The sequence below is a fragment of the Bacillus rossius genome, chromosome 2 (assembly GCF_032445375.1).
Source record: "Bacillus rossius redtenbacheri isolate Brsri chromosome 2, Brsri_v3, whole genome shotgun sequence".
Classification (NCBI taxonomy): domain Eukaryota; kingdom Metazoa; phylum Arthropoda; class Insecta; order Phasmatodea; family Bacillidae; genus Bacillus; species Bacillus rossius.
This window is the reverse complement of record NC_086331.1, coordinates 88,098,880-88,122,645: the sequence shown is the minus strand read 5'-3', so window position 1 is coordinate 88,122,645 and position 23,766 is coordinate 88,098,880. Positions and strand designations below refer to the sequence as shown.

Here is a 23,766-nt window from a genome sequence, read left to right as displayed (position 1 = left end):
CTTTTTTACAAACATCTATAAAGGGATTTGAAAGATTCTCATACCAATATTACAAATATTATGATAATAGAAATATTTATTACCATCTTCTGATAAATTCATTGCAATTGTCCTTGTTTTTTTGCAGATGAAGCCTCGTGCTCGGTGCGGGCGGTCAGCGCCGTTGGGCGCGTGCACTCTGGCGCGCCTCGAGACCACGTGGGACGGGTCACGTGACGAGCATCACCAAGCATGTGGCACGGATGAACCAGACTACCTTTGAAGGTTTAGCGGTGAAAATTGGACTATAAATCTGCAAGAAGGAAACACACAAGAACCGATCACTTTCCAAGATCAGTAAGTAGCCTACTGATTGTTCACAACTTTTACTAATACCTTACAGTATTTTCCTGACAGCGTTATTAGGAATGATAATCTTCATTGTTCTGAAGTTAACAATTTTGTTTATTTATAACGTATGATAGCCGAGATGTTGTGGTTTTTAGCGGTAGGAGATTCATATTGTTACGATTTACCGCGGGTTCATAAAGGATAGCCCAATTAAAGATTTTACTACCACACACAAAGTTTTATTGATGACCACTACTTATATCACTTACAATTAATCTTATAAAATTGCCAAATAATAAATTGCACTTAAAAAATGTTGCTTCCTCCAGTCACTTTTTTCTCACAATCCACACGCCTCGCTGGGCCGCACCTCTGGCGCACTCTCGCCGCAGCACCCCTCGTGGTCCTCCGTCGCAGGACTCCGTCGCCGCACTCCGCCGCCGCCGTCGCACTTCCCCTTCGCCGAGATCCCACTCGACGCCTCGCTCGGAACTTCGCTCGGGACTCCGCCGCACCCGCGGCACTATCGCCCAGAAACTTCGCCGCGGGAAAACTCCCGACTCCACTCACTCACTCACTCACTCCCTGCCCTGGAACCTTCGTCCAAGGACTTCGCCACTCTGCCGCACCCGTGGCACTATCGCCCCGGAAGCTCCGCTGAGGGAAGGCTCCCGCCTGAACTCTCTCTCTCTCTCTCTCTCTCAACTCAGACTCCCTGCCCTGACATGCTCGGGCATATATATAGGCCCCGGCGGAATTCCAGAACTCACGAGAGCGGCCGGGGCCAGTCACGTCATTCCGAACAGTTCCGACCGGCAGAAATCTCTCGAAAACACGTGTTGGTGGCTCGCGTAACTCCGCAGCTGGCAGGTTTCGGATGTCAAACTAACAGTGCCGCGCGGGTGGAGCGGAGGGTTGGGGGGAGATAAAGCGGCGACCCAGGTGCGCACGGCACATCTCATGTTACGGCGTACACCTGCGCGTGACGCGGCCTTGCTAACGTTCGTAACAATATTCTAGCCAGCAATATATTTTCCGAATTTCAAAGGTTCTCAGCATTCCTTGAAATGTTAATATAAGATATCGATTACACTTGAACCTCATAACAAATATACTTTCTTAGTTTTTCTTAATTTATTTGGATAAATGTATTTATAAAAATGTAGAACATGCATGATGTAACAAAAGTATATTGAAAATATGACTCCAAGGAAAAGAAATGAAATCAGTTAAGTTCACATAAAGAACAGATTAACCAATTTACACCAAAATTTTAAGGAGATCTGTGTATAAGCTAATCACTTAAATCGTCAGAACACAGAGGAATGAGCTAAAGAACAGTGAATGGACTCCAGTGGTGAAATAGTGTTACTTCAATCTGAGGGGTACGTCTCGAGCAGAGACAGATGACAGTGTAGTTACTTGTGCATGTGAAGTTAGTTGCGTCAGGGACAGACCGTCTGCAGAAGAATGAGATAGACGTCGCTCAAAGGGTGGTGGTTGTTGTGCAGGAAGAGAAACCGATTGAGCGGATGATTGGGAAGCTGGTTGTTTACTCATGCATTACAGAGAAAAATTATGTCGGTTGCAGTGAAATGAAATAGTCGAGCTTGGTCATAATTGTATCCAGGAGTTTCAAATAAACCTCTTAATTTCATAAACAGCATCCCGAACCCCCAATATTGGAAGTTAAAAATGGGCAAAATGTTTTAATCTCGCTCTGTTCAGGAAACGTGTTGAATTTTCCAGCAGTAGATTGTAAAACGCCAACATTATCCGGCAGCAGTACTGTTCCATCACATCGTGGTCTTACTTTTACTCGTTTTGGTGCACTTGGAGATACGAATTTTTGGCCTTCATTTTGCACACCTATTTCTTGTTGTATGAGACAACCGGCTCCATAAAATTAATAATTAATAAAAATAAATATATTTACAATGGAAGTATTAAGTATAAAACTCATCCAATGAAAGTTCTTAGCTTTGGGTATAATACTGAAGTAATTTGTAATTGAAAGGTAACTTGAAAGTAATGACCTGTAACACCACACCTTCTCCCTTCAATAAAAACGGTGGGGGGGGGGGGGGTAATTTCCTTGTATTGTCCGCACAATTATATTGCACTATACTCACTTGTACTGTCTTCCCGTTTTACCGGCAAATCAATACAACGCACAAGGCGAAAAAAATACTTCTCTCGACATTTGACCATGGTTAAAAAAAAAATATATATATATAGCTCAACACGTAGTGTTAAAAATTTTAAGAAAATTTATCTAAACTGGTGTTTGGGTTTTTTGTAGCAATCTTTGTTTATTGAATTCCAAAGCACATGATGCGTTTTATAGGCTTCTATCTGGCCTAACAGCACTCACACGCCATGTCCACTGCCTGCGCGCTGCTGAAGACGTCCTGAGTGCTCGTCGCAACAGTTGGTGGCTCACGGCTCTGCCCGGACTCGAAGCTCAGCCCACACTTCACCCGGCGATTATGCTAATGGGGGTTGCATTGCAGGCGCGGCGCGCCAGTGTGTACGCGCCTTTCAGTTTTAATTCGTTTTTTATGCTGATTGATTTGGCTTAGCACCTTACTGTACCACACGATGTTGGTCGTTGTCGAAGTTAGTTTTTTAATGACTGGATACAGCCGTAGACTGCTATGGCCTACTAGATACCACAAACATTTTTTACCTTAACAAATATGTCGGATTATGTTAGTTGATTAATAAAAGGTACGCTGTTATAAATTACAGTAAATTTACTGACGTTTCAACGAAGAATTTAACTCCAATAAACGAAGTTTTCTTCGTAATTTCAAATAACTGAATCTTCGTAGAAACGACGCCGTAGTTATACTTCCGAGTTGTATGTTTCGTTCTTAACAAAGGCAAACTCACGCATGGTCAAAAGAGTGTGTTATTGCTGTAGACTTAACCAGTTTTTGAATGTTTTGTTAATAAACCAAAGAATTTCCCAATGGATTCGTTTTTAAAGTAAGTTAACTCAGTGTCCGTAAACTTACGAAGATAGCAATAAGTTTATAAAGATCTCTGTATAGTTTGTAACCAGCTCTGTTCGAAGATGGAAAGTTAAAATGTGTAACAGTGTACAGCAGAATGTGTGGCGGAGACCGGAGAAGTAAGCAGAGCTTGGGTGGAGATTTTTGGGTTGAACAGCTGGTGAGATGCAACTGCATGTGTTGGACCTGGTTATGGAGCAACAGGCAGAGTGGAGGGCATGGTATAAGTTGTTGTCATGCCATACTGACTAAAAATGTATCCTGTCATGTTACGAAAAAAAAAAAAGCATTTTAGTCAGATAATTAAAATTAGCTCGCTGGTTGGATAAAAAACGCTTTATTTAATATGTGAATTTTCACTATTGTAGTATAATAATGTTAAAAAACACTTAATATTAAAGCAATGATTTTTATAGCCACTTAACATAATGATTGCACACAAATATTCCTAACGTAATGCATATCTGAAGTTAAATCGTATACACGATTGCATATGTGTAAAGGTAAACGTTACGTGGTTATGCATAGATGCTTACATAAATAGTATTTCCAAGATTTTAGTGGGTTCTGAACCACAAATTAGTTTTCAGTCGTGCTGAAAGCTGGGATAGAAACTTTGCCTCGTGAGTAAATACGTTTGTAACCGAAAGTACGAAGTGAAGCTGAGTTATTGTAGCCGAATGCGTGGGTGCGAGAGACTGCGAGACGAGTAGATGCTGTGGATGTACTTGGCAGCTGACGAGGTGGCGAAAAGGTGGCTGGCCGGGGTTTGGCATCACTTCTCTACCCGGGTGACTTGCAAAGCAACATATTATAAAGGTTTTCTAAAACTGACTATCACACAAACCTTGTTGACAGAAAAACAGTGCCAGAAGGAAATGTAGACCATTTGGTACTAAATTGTGAGAACTTTCAAATATACGAGTCACGTAACAATGACTGTACCAGTCACCTGGTTATATTCCGTTGCGTTTGGTTGGATCTATTGACACGTATTCAAGCGAAAATTAATCGGTGATTTAATTTTCTTGACCTTCTTGCACGGAGCGAGGCGGCGCCACGCTGTGGTAAAGGCAGTGGACTCGCAGTAAATAGGGTCCGGGTTCGAATTACGTTCCGGCCATCATGATATCGGTTTGCTACGAGGCGAGAGGCGAGAGTTGGGATTGCTTCTGACTGTAAGTCAGCGATGGCCAATCTCACTCATAGTGAGCGCCAGGTATCACTCTTGAAAGTCGTCCGAGGGCCGGGCACACATGAATTAATATTGAAATTTTAAAACAATTTTATGTGTCTTATGTTCGGTACACTGACTAATAAATACAATATGTGGCATGTGATTAAATAATTAGAAATAAATAGTTAAAATTTAATTTTTACAAGAAAATACCAAGCAATAAAAACTAAATCATTTTCACTGAACACGTTATACTTAGTTTACATCAAAATAAATAATATTTCACTGAGTATTTCTGTGAGAATACTGTGACTTCTAAACACTGCTAGGTGACAAAGACGGCTCGTACACGATAGTTAACCTGATAATATTTCTTTGTTGAAAGATTTTTGAGGCGGGCCGTCATGTGACCCACGGCTGCCAGAACGGCCGATTCTTGTCCCAATATGCTTGGCCTGTCGCAATGTGTCACTCGTCCCAATATGCTTGGCCTGTCGCAATGTGTCACTCCCTGTCACTACTGCCCTCGTTGTAAACGAGGCGTTAACACAAACACGGACCCTTTACTTAGGTCTTTAATAACATATCCTGCATTAACTCTAACATGTCAGTCACGTAAAAACACTATGCAACAAAATTTTATTATTTCGTATACTTTATAACAAAAATAATAAAACATTTATTATGCCTATGGTATTAAAACGCTTCTGCTGATTTCAATGAAATTTCATATTTATGTTTTATTATGTTTGGGAAAAATGAACTTTGGCTCATTTCGTTTGATAAGCACCAGCATTTTAATTACGCCTTACATTAAATAATTTAAATATGTTAAAAAATATACCGTGCATAAAAAACTTTTAAACGACCAAGAAGTTTATTTTCTCGGTCCTTTATGAAGACAATATAAAAATATATCACTTATTTGAAATATTTATTGCTGCAATGAAGTACACGTTTGTATTTAACACTTATTTGAAAACTAATTAATCTAATCTGATATTAAATCCTTTTAAAAATATTTTACTGTAAAATAACTTTTGATAAACCTTTGCGGATAACAACTAGCCCATTACCTAAATCACAAATTACATATGCTGCAGTAACTTAAAAAAGTCACTGTTCAGTAATTTTCAATCATTTTAATGCAAAATAAAAAATGACGGAGACTGGTTTATTAAACCCTTAATAAAAAGTTTTCATCTCCTTAAATAAGTTATACTTAAGTGTTTAGTTTTCTATAACGAGAGCATGAAATACATATGAAGGTCTTAAAACATCTTTGGCTCGGATAAAGACATTTTAAAACATATTTAATTCTTAATGTCTCAGTTATGTACATCAGTTTAATCATGGTAATCTGAAGAATTCAAGGCAAAGTTATAGCAGTTAGTTACATTCAACATTAAAATTATACACACGCAAAAATGAAAATATACATACATATAAAATTTAAATAAACCGTTTATTTTTATAAGCTACGTGCTTTCTCACTAACAAGCTTAATCATAAACAAGGCTATTTTCTACGGGACATGGTTTTCAAGTAATTTTTGCAGAATACGTTTCAGAGCACTCTGATTTAAATTTGATGTTAACTTATTATTTGTTAGATTCTTGGTATAAATTGAATCTCGTAAATATTTTCAAATATGTGAACAAATGCCTTTGTTTTTCTTATTAATAACTCAAATATATAAATCACATAAAAGATTAATATTAGTAAATTAATTGATACTTCATTTTGTTCTTGATTATACTAGAATATTTAAGTGCCAGTTGCTTATGTTACCACAACTGACTAAATCAAACTCACTGAGTTTGAAATGTAAAAAGGTATACTCAGGTGAAAGGAGGAACTGACTAAATTACTTGAAAAAATTGTCCCACAGAAAATGGCTTTTTTTTTGTGATAAAACGTGTTTGTTAGTGATAAAGCACGTAGCCTACTTAAATAAAATATTTATTTCAATTTTATATATATCTACATTTTCAATTTTATGTGTGTATTTTTAATGTTAAAGTTACTATTATTTAACTGAGACATTTCATTATTCAGTTGAGACATTTCAATTATACTGAATTTATTTTTAAATGTTTTTATTCAAACAAAATTATTAGCAGACATTAACAATTCACGCTCATAGAGTATAGTACCTACCATTAGATCATACCACCAACATTTAAAAAAAAAACACATTCAATGAGTATAATAACAAAACTATTTATTCAGAAGAAAGCAGAATATAAATTAATGAAACCTACTTAAAAATAAAGATTTCGCAGAAAATAAACTTTTCATTTATATAAATAATATATTCTCTAGTTTAAGTTTTGCATTAATTTATATGACTTATATTTTTTGATAATAGACAAAAGTGGCACATAGATGCAATCAAAGATGATTGACGCGTAGGTGAAATCCTGTCATTTTTATTAAGGCGAACTTTAAATAGAAAACTGCTTTAACTTCTGAAAATCAGTGCGTTTTCTTTAAAAAAAAAAAAAAAAAAAAAAAAAAAAAAAAAAAAATTACGATTGCTACAAACTGAAAAATTATGTATCAGTTTTAACTTTTTGCGGGAAAATTTCAATGTTCCACAGTATCTTGTACAGTTTCCCATTCAGAGCGAACGTGACCGAGCGCAGGCATGTGTGACCTCTGTCAAGGACGTGGTAAATCACGCCGCGCAGTGAGAGTCGCGACCGAGGCTCCATGCCACTGCCACCTGTGTCTTCGACTATCGCCGAGCCTCCCGTCTCTGCCAGTGGCCCTTTGTTTATTATGACTTGGTCATGAACAGGCTGTTCCAAAAAGATTCTTCCGGTTTATCACTCCTATAACATTCACATATATATATATATATATATATATATATATATATATATATAAGCTTCTTGGGAATTGTTACGTGCATAGAACAATACAAAGTTTTTTTATGTACTTTTCACAGAACAATCAGTATCTTCAAACTTCTGGTGCCACCGTCGAATGCTCTGGGCGGTAGGAGGTTCACTGTCATCACGTTGAAGAGTTGTCACTGACTCGCTGGTGCGGTCACAGCGCGCACGGTCAGTATGCATCAAGATCAGGGTGTACGCAGGAAGGGTGGTGATTGGGTTGGAAAGGGGGGGGGGGGTAAATTCATCCCCCCAAACCGAAATCCTAAAAAAAAAAAAAAAAAAAAAATATTTCATTTCTACCGACAAAATGGGAATAATTTGAAAGCAAACAGCAGGACTCCCATATATATATATATATATATATATATATATATATATATATATATATAACCAAAGTCAGGGGCAGAATTATTAATAAAAGGAGCGACAACTTTGGTAGGTTGACTGCCTTAGTTTCAACGCTAATGCTGGAAGATTGTAGTTCTGTTCTTATATATTTTTTCTAATTATTGATTGCTTGAAATACTCCTCTTCCGAAATGAAATTCCGCGTGCGCTCCTGATCAAGATAGCGACAACACAGCAACCAGCAACATAAAGTTTTTTGAGTTCTCCGTTAAGGCAAGTCAGTTACAACTGTTCAACGTGATGACATTGATACAGTGAAGTGAACCTCCCACCTCTCAGAGCATTCTACGGTGGCACCAACAGTTTGAAGAGACTGGTTGTTTTGTGAAAAGTAAATAAAAAACGTTGTGTTGTTAAGTGTACGTTAAAATTAACCCGAAGCTTATTACATTCATATATTTATGTTAATATTATAGGTTTTTTAAATCGGATGAATCATTTTGAAACATACTGTGCACTTTATTTATGACTAGCAGTGCCCGCGACTTTGTCCGCGTGGACTTTGTTGGGGGGTATTGTGACTTTCTGAGATAATATGGTAGATGCACATTTTTAGGTTATTCTCAAAACACTCATAACCAATGGTATATTAAAGTACTTCTGCGTAAACTATATTTTTAGTTTTGTCTTCCGGCAGAAGTATAAATTGATTTTCTCCCGAACCAGATCTCGACAGAGCAACATATAGTTGCCCGTGCGAAAAACACTTTGGGCGTAAATCTATTCCTACGTACTTAAATGTTTGTCCCTGGGCCTTATTAATTGTTACCGCAAACGATACCTTCACCGGAAATTGAATTCGCTTAAAGTGAAAAGGCAAATCCGTTGGTATCATAGGTATGCGAGGTATCAGCACTGTTTGCCCTACTGCTGGACCAGTCAATACTGTAGCACCAATCACGTTATCGCGAAGGAATTTTACTTGGAGTCTGGTTCCGTTGCATAAATTTGGTGGTTTAAGATTCCTTAGCAGCACAATTGGACAGCCAGTTTTTAATTTGAGTGAATGTGAGGGAAAGCCACTCGGATTTAAAGAATTTAAAAATTCTTGTGGATAATGTACCGCATCTTCTTGATCCATTACTTTATCAATGGACCTGTAGTTCACTCTATCTCCTGGAAGTTTACCCAGTATCATGTTATTGATGTCGTCAACGCTACTGTTTCTAGCTGCCAATATTGCCCTTTGACACATCCACTGGTAGTCTTTGTTTTCTATATGGACTACATCTGGGTACACTTTAGAGATTAAGTCTTCAATGCTAGTCATACATGCGCGTGCAATACTTAATACTTATTTGGCTACAACACTAATACTTACATTTTAAATATCACGATATCTTTTGAATGAATCGTCCGAATTGAATAATTCATAAAGTTCTAGAAAGGTATTGAATTCGTCTTGAATATGCAGTAATTTATTTTGATAAGGATTAATACCAAGGTACACAATAAAGAGTTTTTAAAACGACGGCATTTTAATTATTTATAAAAATAAAAGAAAACACTAATTGTGAGATAACTACAATAGTTAGACATATGGTTACGCGATATTTTTGAAGACAATTATATGTTCTGCAAAGTGGTAGTACATTTTTTTTGTTCTATAATCAATAGGTTTCGCAGCGCACGCCATGTAAGGATTTTTTCGTGTCATTTTTTACACCTTGGGTTACCTTATTGGACTTTTAGTAAGGATCCCTAATGTTATTGATAATATAATATAGCCTATAGCCTTCCTCGATAAATGTACTATCCAACACTCACATAATTTTTCAAATCGGACCAGTGGTTCCTGAGATTAGCGCGTTCAAACAAACAAACAAACAAACTATTCAGCTTTATAATATTAGTATAGATATGGATCGATTATTTTTTTTTTGCGCATGAGGCTTACATTATATAGTGATTCGTCGTCAAAACTGTCAAAATCATATGTTGTAAACATTGGCATGTGCTTTTGTTTACAAATAATAAGTCAACAGCTTGTTACAATTTTTGAATATAAAGTAGTAGTTAGACGCAGAACATATTAAAATGCGCCATAAACTACTTATCAAACACTAACTGCATTAAAACTTATAAGACAAACTAACCGATGCGAGATTTTATAACCCCAAAGACGTACCAACTGCCGGCCGCCATGACACACCCTTTGTACAGTTCTATTGGTGAATGGGTCGTACAGGAATGCGCAGCTCGCGAGCTCTATGTTCGTGACCAGTCTATGACGAGCCGTTAGCTTGTCCGGCACCCGGTGGACACTCAAACCACGAGTCTCGAGCACGGGCGCCGTTATAGTCTGGTTCCAAACCTGCACGTGAATTACGTGAGAAGTAGGTGCTTTGCGTGGTGCCAGTACTTCATAGGAGCGGCTCCTGGGCCGGGCAACCACGCCAGCCCTGTTCATTTTTATTTTCCTTGTTTGTCGTTTCCAGTAAATAATGAACAAAACAAACCGAGTATTATATATATATATATATAACCAGGCCTAATTTTTAGCCTGTGATAATTTTCTCTCCACAGGGGCGTCGTTGTTCTCGTTTTCACTTCATTTATTAACACGACGATCACTCACACACACACAAACACACAAACACACTCGTTAATGATTGTCGCCTGGGTGGTGAACAGACTCATCAGAAATACCACTAAATTGCATGCTAGTTGTTTTATATCCAACTCCGTGAAGAAGACAAATCTACTATTATAGCCTAGTCAACATTTAAAACATTAATTTATATGCTTATTTTATGTATATATTTACAGGATGCTAAAATTTTTCCTTTATTTTGTGTGTTTATACAGTACAATGTGTGGTGTAAAAAACATTAATTTTGGATGAGAAGGTTTTGAAGATGGCTGATCACTAGAGCCAGGCTAGACCTAATGATCGTATGTGTACTCAAGCTCCTTTACCGAGCTCGTCGGCAGATATCAAGGTCAGAGGTTTTTAAATCTTTTGGGTGGATTACGCATAATTGGGTCTCAATGGTTCTCCCTGCTTATTACTGGCTCAAGAGTCGCACAGGTCGTGCAAATAGAACTAAGGGCCTATAAAAATAATATCATATATGCCTTTAAATTAGTAGTGGGTGTCAGTCGCGTGGTAAATATTTTTAGTACACTCGTAGGGTTCAAATCGAGGACTCCAACGTCTATGACTTAGGCTTAAGTACTCTTTTTTCTTAAAATTTAATGAAAACTTCATCAAAGATGACAGAATATTGAACTTGATTTTAAAAAAAAATGAAGTTTAAGATAAACATGGAATTGGGATGTCAAAACTCACCCATAGTATCAAATTTCAGTAAAGGGGTCATACTTCAAGGTCATCGGATGTCAAAGGTCAAGGTCACCAAGATGGCGACTCATGGTATCTGCTCATTGACCCGCACCACGCACCACATCCTGGACCCTGTGTGTTCTGAGAGGTTGGTACTTCTACCTGGTGAGCCGGTGATCCCTGGTGTAGGACTGGTTGCTGTCACTTCCATAGTGCGGAAAGTAATAGCAAACCTCTGCAGAATCATCTTGCCTAGTACGCCACAGTGAGGTCGACCATTTCCCCGTGGGGATTGAATAGTCATCAGAATACTTTGCTACCAAATGAACCCGCGATAATTTCTCTTCCTTGCATCAGTTGTATAAAGTGTCAACTGCTTATCTTTGATCTCCCTCATTCTGGTAAACACATCCTCTCCTTGGTTATGATTTCTATCTAGTTCTCTTAGTTATCTTAACCTTGTACGAGTGTTTCGAAAAAATCTTGTACGAATATTTGGCTTAACTTTTTTTTCCAACCATTTCGAAATGGAGTAACAGTTCACCAAATAATTCAGTATTGATGAAAGTCTGTTTGAAGTTGTTCATCATACAGTACGGTAGTAATCTAACCCGTCTTGTGAAGCCGCGAATCTCTCGCACGTAAATAATAAATACTGCATGGTGATCCTTAGAAGGCACCGGGATAACATCGTATCTATTATTTGCTGAAGCTATATGGCCCGAAACATTGAAGCGTTCGAAGCAGCACTTAACAACTGTGCGAAATGTTCGTAAAGTGTGGCTTCCCGACATTTAAGAGGCCAACAACATCTCTTAAATAAAGCAGCTACGATCGCCCCAGTGACGTCACATAAAAAACAAACATGTTTAGCTTCCTGCCGAATGTTGCCGAACGTATTTATTTTACGTTACAGTTACTACCAAAAATAGTTTTTGTTCCATTCCAGTAAAAACAACTGTACTAAGCAATTACTAAAAAAATAATTGAATATTCGTATTAAAACATACACATCACTCTCATAGAGACGAGTAAAATCTGCAGGATGTTACAGTTATCTTGGGAATGTTTAGTTGGACTTCCAACCTTCAATTCAAACCTCACTTATTTGTCTTAAATCATCTGAGAATATTGACAATATCGTGTGGAATAATAGACGTGTAGATCAGTTCAAAATTGTAGGGGTTCACTTTACAGCGAATGAAGCTGATATGGTTCCATCTAACTGGGACTCTCTCATGGGTAAAATTAGTGTTAGATTTATGGGAATGGGTTCTCGTGATGTTAAAATTTTTAGCAAATAACAGTAGTAATATATATTGGTACTTCCTGCATCAGTAGTCAGGAGGTGGTGTCGGTGTCTAGGGTAAGCCATCTTTGATTGTGATGTCTCGGTCGCCATATTACAATGATCTTTTTTATTGACTTTGACCTCAGCCGCCATATTGTATAACCTTGAGCCCGGCTGCCATGTTAGATACTAGAAAATTCCATTAGCTTGAATTCTGCTCTCTTAAATTCAGCCATCTTTGATTCTAATAAATTCTGCCATTTGAAATTACGCCAAATTGAATTCACCATTTTAAACTCTTGAACATCCTACCATTATATTCTAGAAAATTCCGCCATTTTAAAACCCAGAACATTCCACCATTTTGGAATTTATTATGAGCAGTACCATATCCAGGACAAGATTTAGTACAGCGAGTATGAGGAGGATTTGTAGTATATTGTGCAAAATTAAATCGATTCATCGCATTGAATTGTCAAATACCATTTGTAATAAAAGCAAAAGTTATAATTCACCTATTAGTTTTACATCAAACTGTATCAAATAACCTAATAGGATTTAAAAGTAACTTTGATATCATCTATGATACTATTATAATAATTAATAAAATATTTGTTGGTTTACCATGTATTTTATTATTATGGTGTTGTTAAATAATATTCTTTTTAAGTCTTTATTATTTATTGGTTTTTAATTATGAATATAATAAAAACTGTTGTTAATATTATTGTTGTTCTTTTCATTGATTGTGAAAATATTATATTTTACATTAATATTGCTATTTAAATAACCTTTAATACCAAGACATTACACCTGAAGTCATGGCAGCCATATTTGATGCTGCCATGTTGGGTTCTCCTGTCTGCTAGAGAGAACTTCCATCATTTTGGCTTATTTTTTATCCACTTTAGTGCACTAGTGTCAATCACACGATAGTAAGCTATCATAGCATCCGCCATCTTTGATAACATCATCAAAACCCATGACTACCAAAAATTAGTAAAGTAATTCTATAAATTACTGAAACATGTACATATTGATATGTTTATTTATTTTATCGATTGTGGTGCTTGGTAAGATCCTTTATCAATGCAAAAAAAATAATTATAGCTTAAAAATTGTTTATAATGAATTTTATTAAATATGTTTTCACATTATATAAATTTATGCTTACAAAAAAAATTCTGAAGTCCTTGAATCGAAACTAGGTGTTATTACGATAAATAAAATAACACAAAAATATTATAACTAACATTTTTATTAATTAAAATAATTCCCATTTTGACGGAAAATTTCCCCATAAAATATCTAAAAAAATGCAGTTGGCTATAAAAATTCTAAAACAGGCAAAATTATCCATAAAAATTTTAATTCAATTCTCTGAGCTCATAGTCTTGGTCTACACCCTGATTGAGTGAAACATTACACCACGAGTGAAATTTGACAACTCGATCGTATTTTTACCTAAAAAGTTAAAAAATAATAATTTTACTATTTATTTAAAAAGAATAAAACAACATATAAACGCACTTGCGCCATTGACTTCGGAGTCCTCAGTTATAAACCACCGAGGACAATTGACTAAAACAAAAATTCTCTAAATATCTTTAAAAATTAAAAATTAATTTGAATTACTTTTCGGCGAACATATTAATTATCATTTCTTGTCCGACTGAACAACTATGTTACTTCATGTCATGTGTACCGAGGGGGTAGTATTCGGTCAAACACATGCATATGGGTTAAGGGACTTCTTTTTCGATATTTTGGCATTGCTTTCAACGAAGTAATGACAATTGTTGAGCATGTAGGACGAGAGTAACCGAACTGGCAGGCCTACACTACAGTCATAACATGACATGCCATACGATTACTATAAGGTGTACTGCAAGAAGATAGACAAAACTTTTCGAATAGTATATACAATGCTACATACCACATTATGATTATTCACTAATAATATTTGAACATTTCTCAGATTGCTTCAACTGGCCCAATCGCATTTGGCTCCAACTAGTTTTAATAGCTCCAATGGCTCCAACTGCTTTCAATGGCTCCAATTAACTACAATGGCTCTAATTGTTCCAACTGGCTACAATAGCTCCAGTTGCTGAAACTGGTTCCAATCGCATTTGGCTCGAACTTACTCAAATTTCTCCTATGTTTACAACCGGTTCCAATGGCTCTATTGGCTCCAATCACACTTTGCTCCAACTAGCTTCAGTTACTCCAATGACTCCAACTGGTTGTAAAGACTCCATTGACTGTCTCATTACTCTCAATTTTGTTAGTCTTTGGCGACGGTTTTTTTGCAGCCTTAAGCTAGAATTAGAGTTACGAGAAATTAAAAAAAAAATTTTAAACTCACAAATAGTATTTATTTTGTCACTTAATATGCTTGCAGGTTATATAAGTCATATATTGTATGTAGTCCAAACATCTTAGTTCATCAAGTACAGTCATGTTTCTTTGTTGATGGATACATTTTCGGCAGTAATAAATAACGGTATGGGAATAGTAGACGATAAATGAAAATGTTTGGCACTCTTTCAGTCAAGCACGTTGGGGACTATCCTAAAGAAATGCAAACCGAACCGAATACTCAAACTTGGATAACAGTATATATAAAGATGCTATCACCACCTTGGTGGAAATCATAGTCTTACTTTGTCAATCTAAACTTCTGTATCGTCGTGTAATGAGTAAAGAACATTTGGTTCCGGCCGAAGAAAAACTGAATACCTCAAGTACGGACAGTTTTTTTTTCCGATTATCATATAAACTCGAAGATAAGGGCATTGTCCTATCTTTTCCACAGTGACCTCCTACCAACTGGGTATTGTCACCACAAAATTAATCTGACGTAAACTGTTGTATGCTAATTATATGGGGATCCAGATTTTCCCTATCGGCGTGTCAAGAGCTGGGTATGAACAGTACTTAGTCTATGCAGACAGACGCAACAAGACATCAATGTTGTTAATACTGTGCATGTCCTAAAATGCGCCATATGCCTTTCCATCAATTTCAAAAATTGTGCAGCACTATGGCATGTGCTACGTGCTCTAGCATTCCTGATGGACACCAGAGACGCGGTGAATGTGTATGACTTTCTGAAAGAGCTCCGTGAGCATGGTGGAACGTTCTCTACACAGTTGGATCGGACCCAATTTTTCCTCATTTTGATGTAAATATTCAATATGTAATGAGAACCAGATTGTCAGTTTCTTGAAAATACATAAGGGCTTCGTTTCAATTTATGTTAGCGTGAGACTAAAATTGGCAGCAATTCCTAATTACTGATGACTATGCTACTTATGTCTAGATTGTCTTGTTATATATTATAAAATTAAAAATGTTGTCAATGTTGAGTAAATCTGTCGCGATAATAAAACAGTGCTACTTCATTCACCTGGCAATAAGGTTACCTGTTTTCATCCCCGGGGAAATCAAATCCGGAGTTTCCTCAAGTGAGAAACGTGGCGGACGTGGGAATGTGCTGGTGGGTTATCTCGGGGTTATCAGGTTCCCCCACCCCACTCCGTATCTCATGACCCCGGTGTTATCGAGACATTTCATCCTAATTCATTCATTCCGACCTAGAAAATTCATAAATGGTCTCGCAACCATTCGCAACCTTATTTATGTACTAGTTGTTGTCAAACAGAGCATACTATAATTATAACTTTTTGTCACAGAAACCACTGTAAACATAGTAAACATAATTCATATTATCATTGTAAGATACATTTCTATGTATATTTTTTGTGTATCTAAATCGTAGTCATATGATACATAAAAGCTATCTGTTTTATAAGTTAGTGAAAAATTGTGTATATATTGTTTGGAGTATCACATACTTCTTTACGTATAAATTTCCTATTTGCTTCTTTTTTCAAGTAAAAGTGCTGAAATATCATACTTAATATTGTAAATAAAAAATCCAAATAAATAACTAACGAAAAAAAAATCACCAAATTTTATTCTGGTAGTTCATATACATTCTCTACAGGTTGAGTCTGAATTCGAAAAACAAATTTCAGGTGCAGGTTTAACATGTAAAAATAAGTTGAAAACATACGTATGACACATGGTCTAAAGTTCTCCCCAAGACTAGTATACGCCTTGGAAGTTGCAACTGAACTGGTATTTTTTTAATAACAAATAAACTATTTTTTCATGAAATACCAAGTGTCCGCGTAACGCCTAATTGAATAAAGTTGTAAACAATTCAAATCCTGTTATTGAAGTAAATTTATTTAATGTAATTAATCGAGGTTAACGCCATTCTGTTACATAAATTTAGGCGGCGCAGAAGAATAATGTGATTTATAAAGGCTGAATATTTATAGACATGTCAAAAGTAACAAAAAAAGGTCGCCTTGTACTACCCTATAGCCCACCGTTTTGGAGAGAAAACAAATTTAAAAATATTAGAACGAAATACTTTGACGCCTGTTAGGTGCGCAACACTCATAACTATCAGTTAGAAACAGCTGCCTTAAATAAGGGGCACTGTTTGTTAAGCGATGTGAACTCAAATAAAGATATTTCAAAGAAAACATTGAACTTATAACTAAACTACTTAACATAAATCACATAAAAGTGAATGACAAAACAAACCACATGTGTCATCAAACACCACAAGAGAACAAAATGTAGTCGCACCTTTATTTATGAGGAAAGATTTTGTCATAAACCAGAACTTTCTAACTTAAGTTTCACAGTTCACAAAATTCAGCAGATTGCATTTTAAATATGTAAGTCCAGCAGCACGTTCAACAACTGCCCGCACTTACATCAACATAAACACAACTACTCAGTGCCCGTCAATGCTATGATATATGTACAAGGTGTGTTTTAAAAGCGGGAATTTTATAATTTCGTGGGTTGTTTAATACGATTCACGCAATTTTTTTGGTTGTATTAGTAAACCTGTCTGAAAAGTATCTGTACATTGTTAGCCATGTTTAGTTGGTTGAAATCTGAAAAAAATATATATATATTTTTTGTTTGGTACCATTGGTGATTGGTTATGTAAATTATCATTTAGTAAACTAGGTCAGAGAATTTGCATTAAATGTTGTTATATGAATGGAATAAAGTGCAGCAATGTTTTAGAAATGTTGAATATTGTTTTTGCTACGGGAACACTCGGGAACCGTCTGGTCGGACTCCTGGGTGGTAACTTCCCGCCGCACGCTAGCACTCAGCAGGTGGCTGCACTGGCTGGCGCGTGACCTGAGCTTGCTTCTCCGACTCGCGGCGCCCTTGACTGAAGCTGAGTGTTCCTGTTGCAAAATCCATATCTAACTTCCCTGAAACATTGCTACACTATTTACTACATTCTTATAACAACATCTAATGCAAATTCTCCGGTCCATTTTCTTTAACAAATAAATGAATTAACAAATCACGATAGTACTAAAAGACATTTAACCTTTCTGACAGCTGACAACAAACTAAAAATCCATTCAACATGGCTAACAATGTACAGATACTTTTCAGACATGCTTACCAACACAAAAACGAAAAGAAATATGCGAATCGGACTAAATACCACCCGCGAAATTATAACATTCCCGTTACTTTTTGAACACATCTCGTATATATCCTGGCGGTAGATGGAACATCTGTTTCCAGCGGCTGTCTTGAGCCATGGTGATTTCCAGGATTGCAATGCATCCATCACATTTTTCGAGCTAAACTTTGTGAACTTAGGTACCTTAAGCAAAAAAAAAAAACATTTACATTAATTAACAAGTTTTGTTTTATGACACGATATTTCCTCGCTAATAAAGCTGCTAAAATAATTGTTCTCCTGTGGTGTTTCATGACATGTATGGTTTGTTCATCATTCATGTTCATGTGCTTTAAGTTACGTCTGCAGTTGTTTTAGTTTATCATTAGTTAATGTTTTCTTCATAGTACCTTCATTTGCGTGTAAATCACTTAACAATCAGTTCCCCTGGTGTTAGGCAGCTGTTTCAAACTTAGTATTTTGAGTGTTGCACACCTGCCATGCATCGAAGTATTTCGTTAAAAAGTTTTTTTTTTTTTTTTGAGAAAACGGTGGGTAACATTTTTGGTAAATTTTGACATGTCGATAAATAATCAGTTTTTTAAAATCACATTATTCCTCCGCGTAAATTTATGGGAAATAAGGGTGTTACCCTAAATTATTTCCAATAAATAATTTTACTTCAGCGATTAGATTTGCAGTGTTTGTAGAACTTCGCTCAATTAGACAGTACGCAGACACTTTGGGTTTCATCATAAATATGCACATATCACTCTTGGGAAGCCATTTATACCATATGTCCTATTTATGTTTCCAAATTATTTTACGGGAATAATCTGCAGCAAAAGTTTGTCGGCCGAATTCAAATTTATCCTGTGCATATAACTAGTAAAAGACAGTGTCGTCATTCTTGGTCACATTTGAGATACTTTTTTTTGCAGGTACTTTTTAGCAGGATTTCATATAATTGCAAGCTATTTTATTACTGGTTATGTTTTGTGTTGCAGGTGTTCACTTGCGTCAGGAGCGGAAAACGTGATTACAGCACGTACTGGATATTTATTTCATCAATGAAGCGTCGCTGTAGTCCAAACAAACAGCGTCTGGCTTGTCAGCAATAATCAGATTGTACGCAAATCTATAGTTACAATCTAGTGCTAACAGTATCACGTTGTTAATAATTAAGAATTTATTTTTACTGTTAAGATTTTATTTGAATAAAACAAATTTTAAGGGAAGAATTTCAAACTAATATTTTGAATATTTTTTGTATATAATGTGTATGTAAATAATTTAGTCAGCATAAAAAACCTACTAAATTTAAAATATTTTTTTTTATTATCTTGAGACACTTTTGCCCATCCAATTTGGCAGCAAGGATGTGTAAACGTTTAAGTGGTACTCTACACAGCACAAAATTTAGAAATAATTTTCTCTAATGCTGCAGCAACGTTACATTATGTTAGTAAGTTAACGTTACACATTGTTTATTGTAAATGATGTCGTGATAGAACGAACAAGAGCCCAAACATGATATTAATCACATTGGTAAACGAAGCATGGAGCAACAGGCAACAATATAAGTGCAAGTATGTGAGGTAAATATTAATACAATTCTTTACTTGCAAATCTCTGCATCTGAATGGTTACGGAAATATCTTAACCAACACGAAAATAATTTAAATTATATATATTTAAAACTCGTGGTTGTAAACAGTTAGGTATTAGTTCTTCACTCTCACTAGTGTTTAAATTCATTTACATGAGTATTTTGATCAATACACTGTTTTCTTTTAAAATGTGATTAATAGAATGTTTACTATTTTATTTTTCATACATACATGTACAGATGATTACCAAACGAAATCAAGTGATTTCAGTCCTGGGAAGCATCTTTGCCATATGTTTGATTTACAGCTTTCGAGCTAATGATCATTAAATGCAACAAAATTATCGCATTTTGCCGGCTTGTATTATGCGAGCTGATTTATTTGAACTAAACGAAGGCTCAGTAGACACATGCTGTGGCGTAGTTGAAGCCACTTTCTACCTAACCATTGTTATATTACGACGCCCAAAACATTGTAATAATTGTGATTTACCAATCTTGATGATGGTTCATACGTGTTAATTAGAATTTTCATCTTTAAAACGGCACCACTTCCATTAAATACAGTCCTCTAAAACAGTTTCCACAATCCAAAAACTGTACTTCAGCCATGGCGCAGACCATCAGTGAACGAAATAAGGCTTCTCGCAGCATGCATGACTGCCCTTGGGAATTAGCAATGTACTGCAAAACTTGCCAACTCTGGCTGTTGATTGTGCCTGATAAGTGTGAATTTGCCCGTCACAGCAACATACTGTCAACATGTAGTGCGTAGGGACCGTAAAAACTTCGGTTCCTTTTCACAATATGCTAAAATTCTAACACTTTTATTTTTGGGTTGCATATGCCATTGGCCTACATTCGCGTCGAGGCTCTTCACGGTTCATCGGCACGACGACCACGACACTGTTGTATCCACTGTTATTTTTCCATTTTTAATAATTACATTATATAAATAAAAAGCAATATCTCAGCGGAAACTATGCAGGATTGTTCGTCCCGAATGAAAAATGTGATGAAACCACAGTGTGTCACTGTTGTGTTCGGGATTCGATGCGAAGTTAGTGATTAAATCCCGGAGGAGGGACAGCAGGCGTACCGGAAACTGGCCGTAAGAGTTCTGCAAGAGCAACAATCATCATGCCACTGTTCACGTGATAATCTTCCAGAACGCAAGGGAATGCCCGAAGAAGCTGGCATATGAGGAAGCTCCCGCCTTTTTTGGAGGATTTTTGCTGTCTGCAACTACACGGGGACTATGTAAATCTGCTGTATGACTATATTGTGTATTACTTCTTCTTGGTCCTTACTATCAAGTCTTGACCTCGATAACCTGAAGGTGATGAATCTTACTCTCTCTTGGAGCTGACATAATCAAAGGGAATTGTTGCCAGAGCCAGTTTCTTTCAAGGGAGTGTCACTGAGTCTAAGAGAACACAACACGTATAGCCAAGGCATTGCCAACTAACCAGGTGGACAATCTACGAGGACAAAACACGTATAGCCAAGGCGCTGACAACTAGCCATGTGGCCAGTCTATAAACTGTATGTGCAACAAATGGTTGTCCAAATATGGATTATCCTCCGCGCAATATTTTTGATTTCAATGATATCATATTTAGTTTAAAATCGTTAATTCTTTGATTCACAAGAAATGGAAATAAAAATGGATTTTAAATTGCCATATGAAAATAAGAGGCTTTAAAATGACCTTCAGCAGTGTATAAATACTACTAGTAGTTACATAAATACCAGTTTTAATTATTTATATATATACATATATACAGAAATTGAGAAAGTTCTACTACTTGATACTCACGGCTCCAACGAGTCAACTGAAGCAAAAGCTAAAGAACTATTTGTTTTAAGGAAATACAATTCACTTCTTACGATAGTAATTCAAGTTAAGTTCCTTGATTAGCTGCACCCCTTTTAATTACATAGCTTCAACATTTTGTCTTATGGGTTACACATTTGGAAGCATCCACTTATTAAACCATTTCTTAAACTGGTAATTTATTGTGTCTTTTTGGTATTTGGTTTCAGTCTTCCTACAGCAGCGTATACACCAGTATATTTTGTCTAAAATATATCATTTTAATTGCCACATTTTTTTCTGGTGTAGTATTATATTTCATTCTTTAAGATTTCGAATTGCATGTAAACATCCAGGGATATTTGTAAAAATAAAATGTGTTGTTCCGTATGATCATTTAGGTTGTAAGCCCATGCAATTAGATAATAAATTTACAAAGAGCTAAATAAAATGGGAGAAAAACAGTAGCACTGAAAGAAGCATACAAGTTATTCATTGTAATTTTTTTATTCTACAGACAACATCCTACCTCAGGGATCAAAATGTGCAATATATATTCTCTATCTTTCAAAACACAAAATGCCGAGGCATGACAGTTTTAAAATGTTTTTCATTTAATTTTCCATGTTTTCATCCTGAAACCAAATGTCACCGTTAACACTTTAATATTCTTTGTACTGTAAAATATAGGTGCCCCACGAAATGTTCAAAATGAGATAACTACTTTTAGGCCAACCAAAAAAAATAGTTTGTTTTAAAATAAACTCATCAACAATGTATGTTTAAATCAGCTATGAAAGCGTTTTCTTGTTTGGAACGTATGTATCATTCTGACATAAATAACAGGTTAATTAAAGAATAATTATGAAATTTTTCCACCACACCATACAATCATTTTACACGGATACACTGTAAAATTTGATTTATAACATTTTTATGGACATATGCCATTGCAGGTTTTCACTGTGTGTCATAGAGAAACCACAATAATGGATAAGATATACGAATACACAACAAACGCACAGAAAAACAAGCCAAAGTCAGCCGATGTTGATTGAATAGACAGCACAGATGATTCCGTGGAAGTAATTAGAAAAAAAAATACCTCGGTACAGATAGACACAATGGCTGAATTCGACGAGACAGTTGTTACTGTGTGTTCCTTGTCTCTATGGCATACGGGGAAAACCAGCGATGGCGTATGTCCATAAAAATGTTTTAAATCAATCTTCCTCACTGAAAGAGTCATTCAAATACCATAGTGTGAAAATTGGTGTTTGGTAAAATTAAAATAACATGAAACAGAAACCAGCTTTGTTCGTATGTAATCTTTGTGTAAGAGCCAGTAGACATAGCTGGATAAAGGCCCACGCGTTTCATCTGAGTAAATATTACAGTCAGATCAGCGCCTTTCATGAGATCTCTTTGCAACAATTCAAGGGGCCTGAAATACACCTTGAAAAAAATTTTCATTTTGTAAAAATTAAAATGAAATATTAAAATGTTTGCTTTTTTTGTTATGGACAGCTCACAAGTTAGAATGTGCGGCCGTCACCATCACCAACTTGACTCCACGCCGACGTATCTCTCATCACAGCACATGGTTGGATGGGGCGCCGTGGAAGACGGGTGTAGCTTGGAGCACGGGTTGCACAGTCAGTGATGCGAACAACTGGAAACACACTAACTGGACGTTTCTTCAGCGAACTGTTGACGACTGGTGAATTAGTGGACACCACTTGGAATTCGTACTAACGGCAACCCACGTTTTACAACAAAATCTGAGAAAATTGTTGATGAATCAGGGAAACACACAAACTGTAGAAACTCACAGATTCAAGTAGAGAAGTTTCAACAAATTTGCAGTAAAATTTTACCATGTCTTCTATCTTTTATTTTGAATGTAGAGTGCACGTAACAAAGTACGTTCGCATCACCTAAATACTTAAACGTTTCACATGAAATCAGTCAGAAAGGTGTTGAAAATTTTTGTGTTAAAACTGGTAAACAGTGACGTGTCCAAGGGCAGGGGTTGAAGGGAGGTGTTTGTAAGGTTGGGGGGGGGGGGGGCGAAGTGCCCTCTCTTGAAAGGACAATTTCGTACATAAATTATTTTTATACCATGACAATTTGAATAAATATGTGCGACTTGTGTCAGTATATTTATTTTTCATAACAATATTTTGGCTACGCTACTAGACAGACATAACAAATAAACGTCCTTTCCCATACTAACCACAAAAACAATTCTGGATAATTTCATGTTGCCGAACATCTGAAGTCTCCCATGTTACGCAGCTGTCAGGCAAGCAATCACAGATTTGACATTTGTGGCCATCTTTCGAGAACGATTCGTTGGAGAGGGTTGCACCAAGTCAATCAAAGACCTTGATGGGGACAGCTGAATTT

General features: G+C 36.3%; 1 protein-coding gene across 20 annotated transcripts in view; it reads left to right on the top strand.

The window, feature by feature from the left end:
- LOC134529441 (uncharacterized) overlaps positions 1–23,504 on the top strand; it is a 631,226-nt gene extending 607,722 nt beyond the window's left edge. For 2 of the 20 annotated variants that reach the window (XR_010074583.1, XR_010074597.1), the window contains exons 9-10: positions 128–336; positions 18,940–19,548. Coding sequence is in view for 1 of the 20 variants with exons in the window: in XM_063363542.1 (XP_063219612.1) it covers positions 128–131 (4 nt within the window). In the remaining 19 variants the exon portion in view is untranslated. Of the gene's footprint in view, positions 1–127; positions 337–7,477; positions 7,596–18,939; positions 19,621–22,884 lie in introns of those variants that run through there. The other 18 variants (XR_010074596.1, XR_010074594.1, XR_010074591.1 and 15 more) reach the window with 16 other exon arrangements.
- The last annotated feature ends 262 nt before the right edge of the window (positions 23,505–23,766 follow it).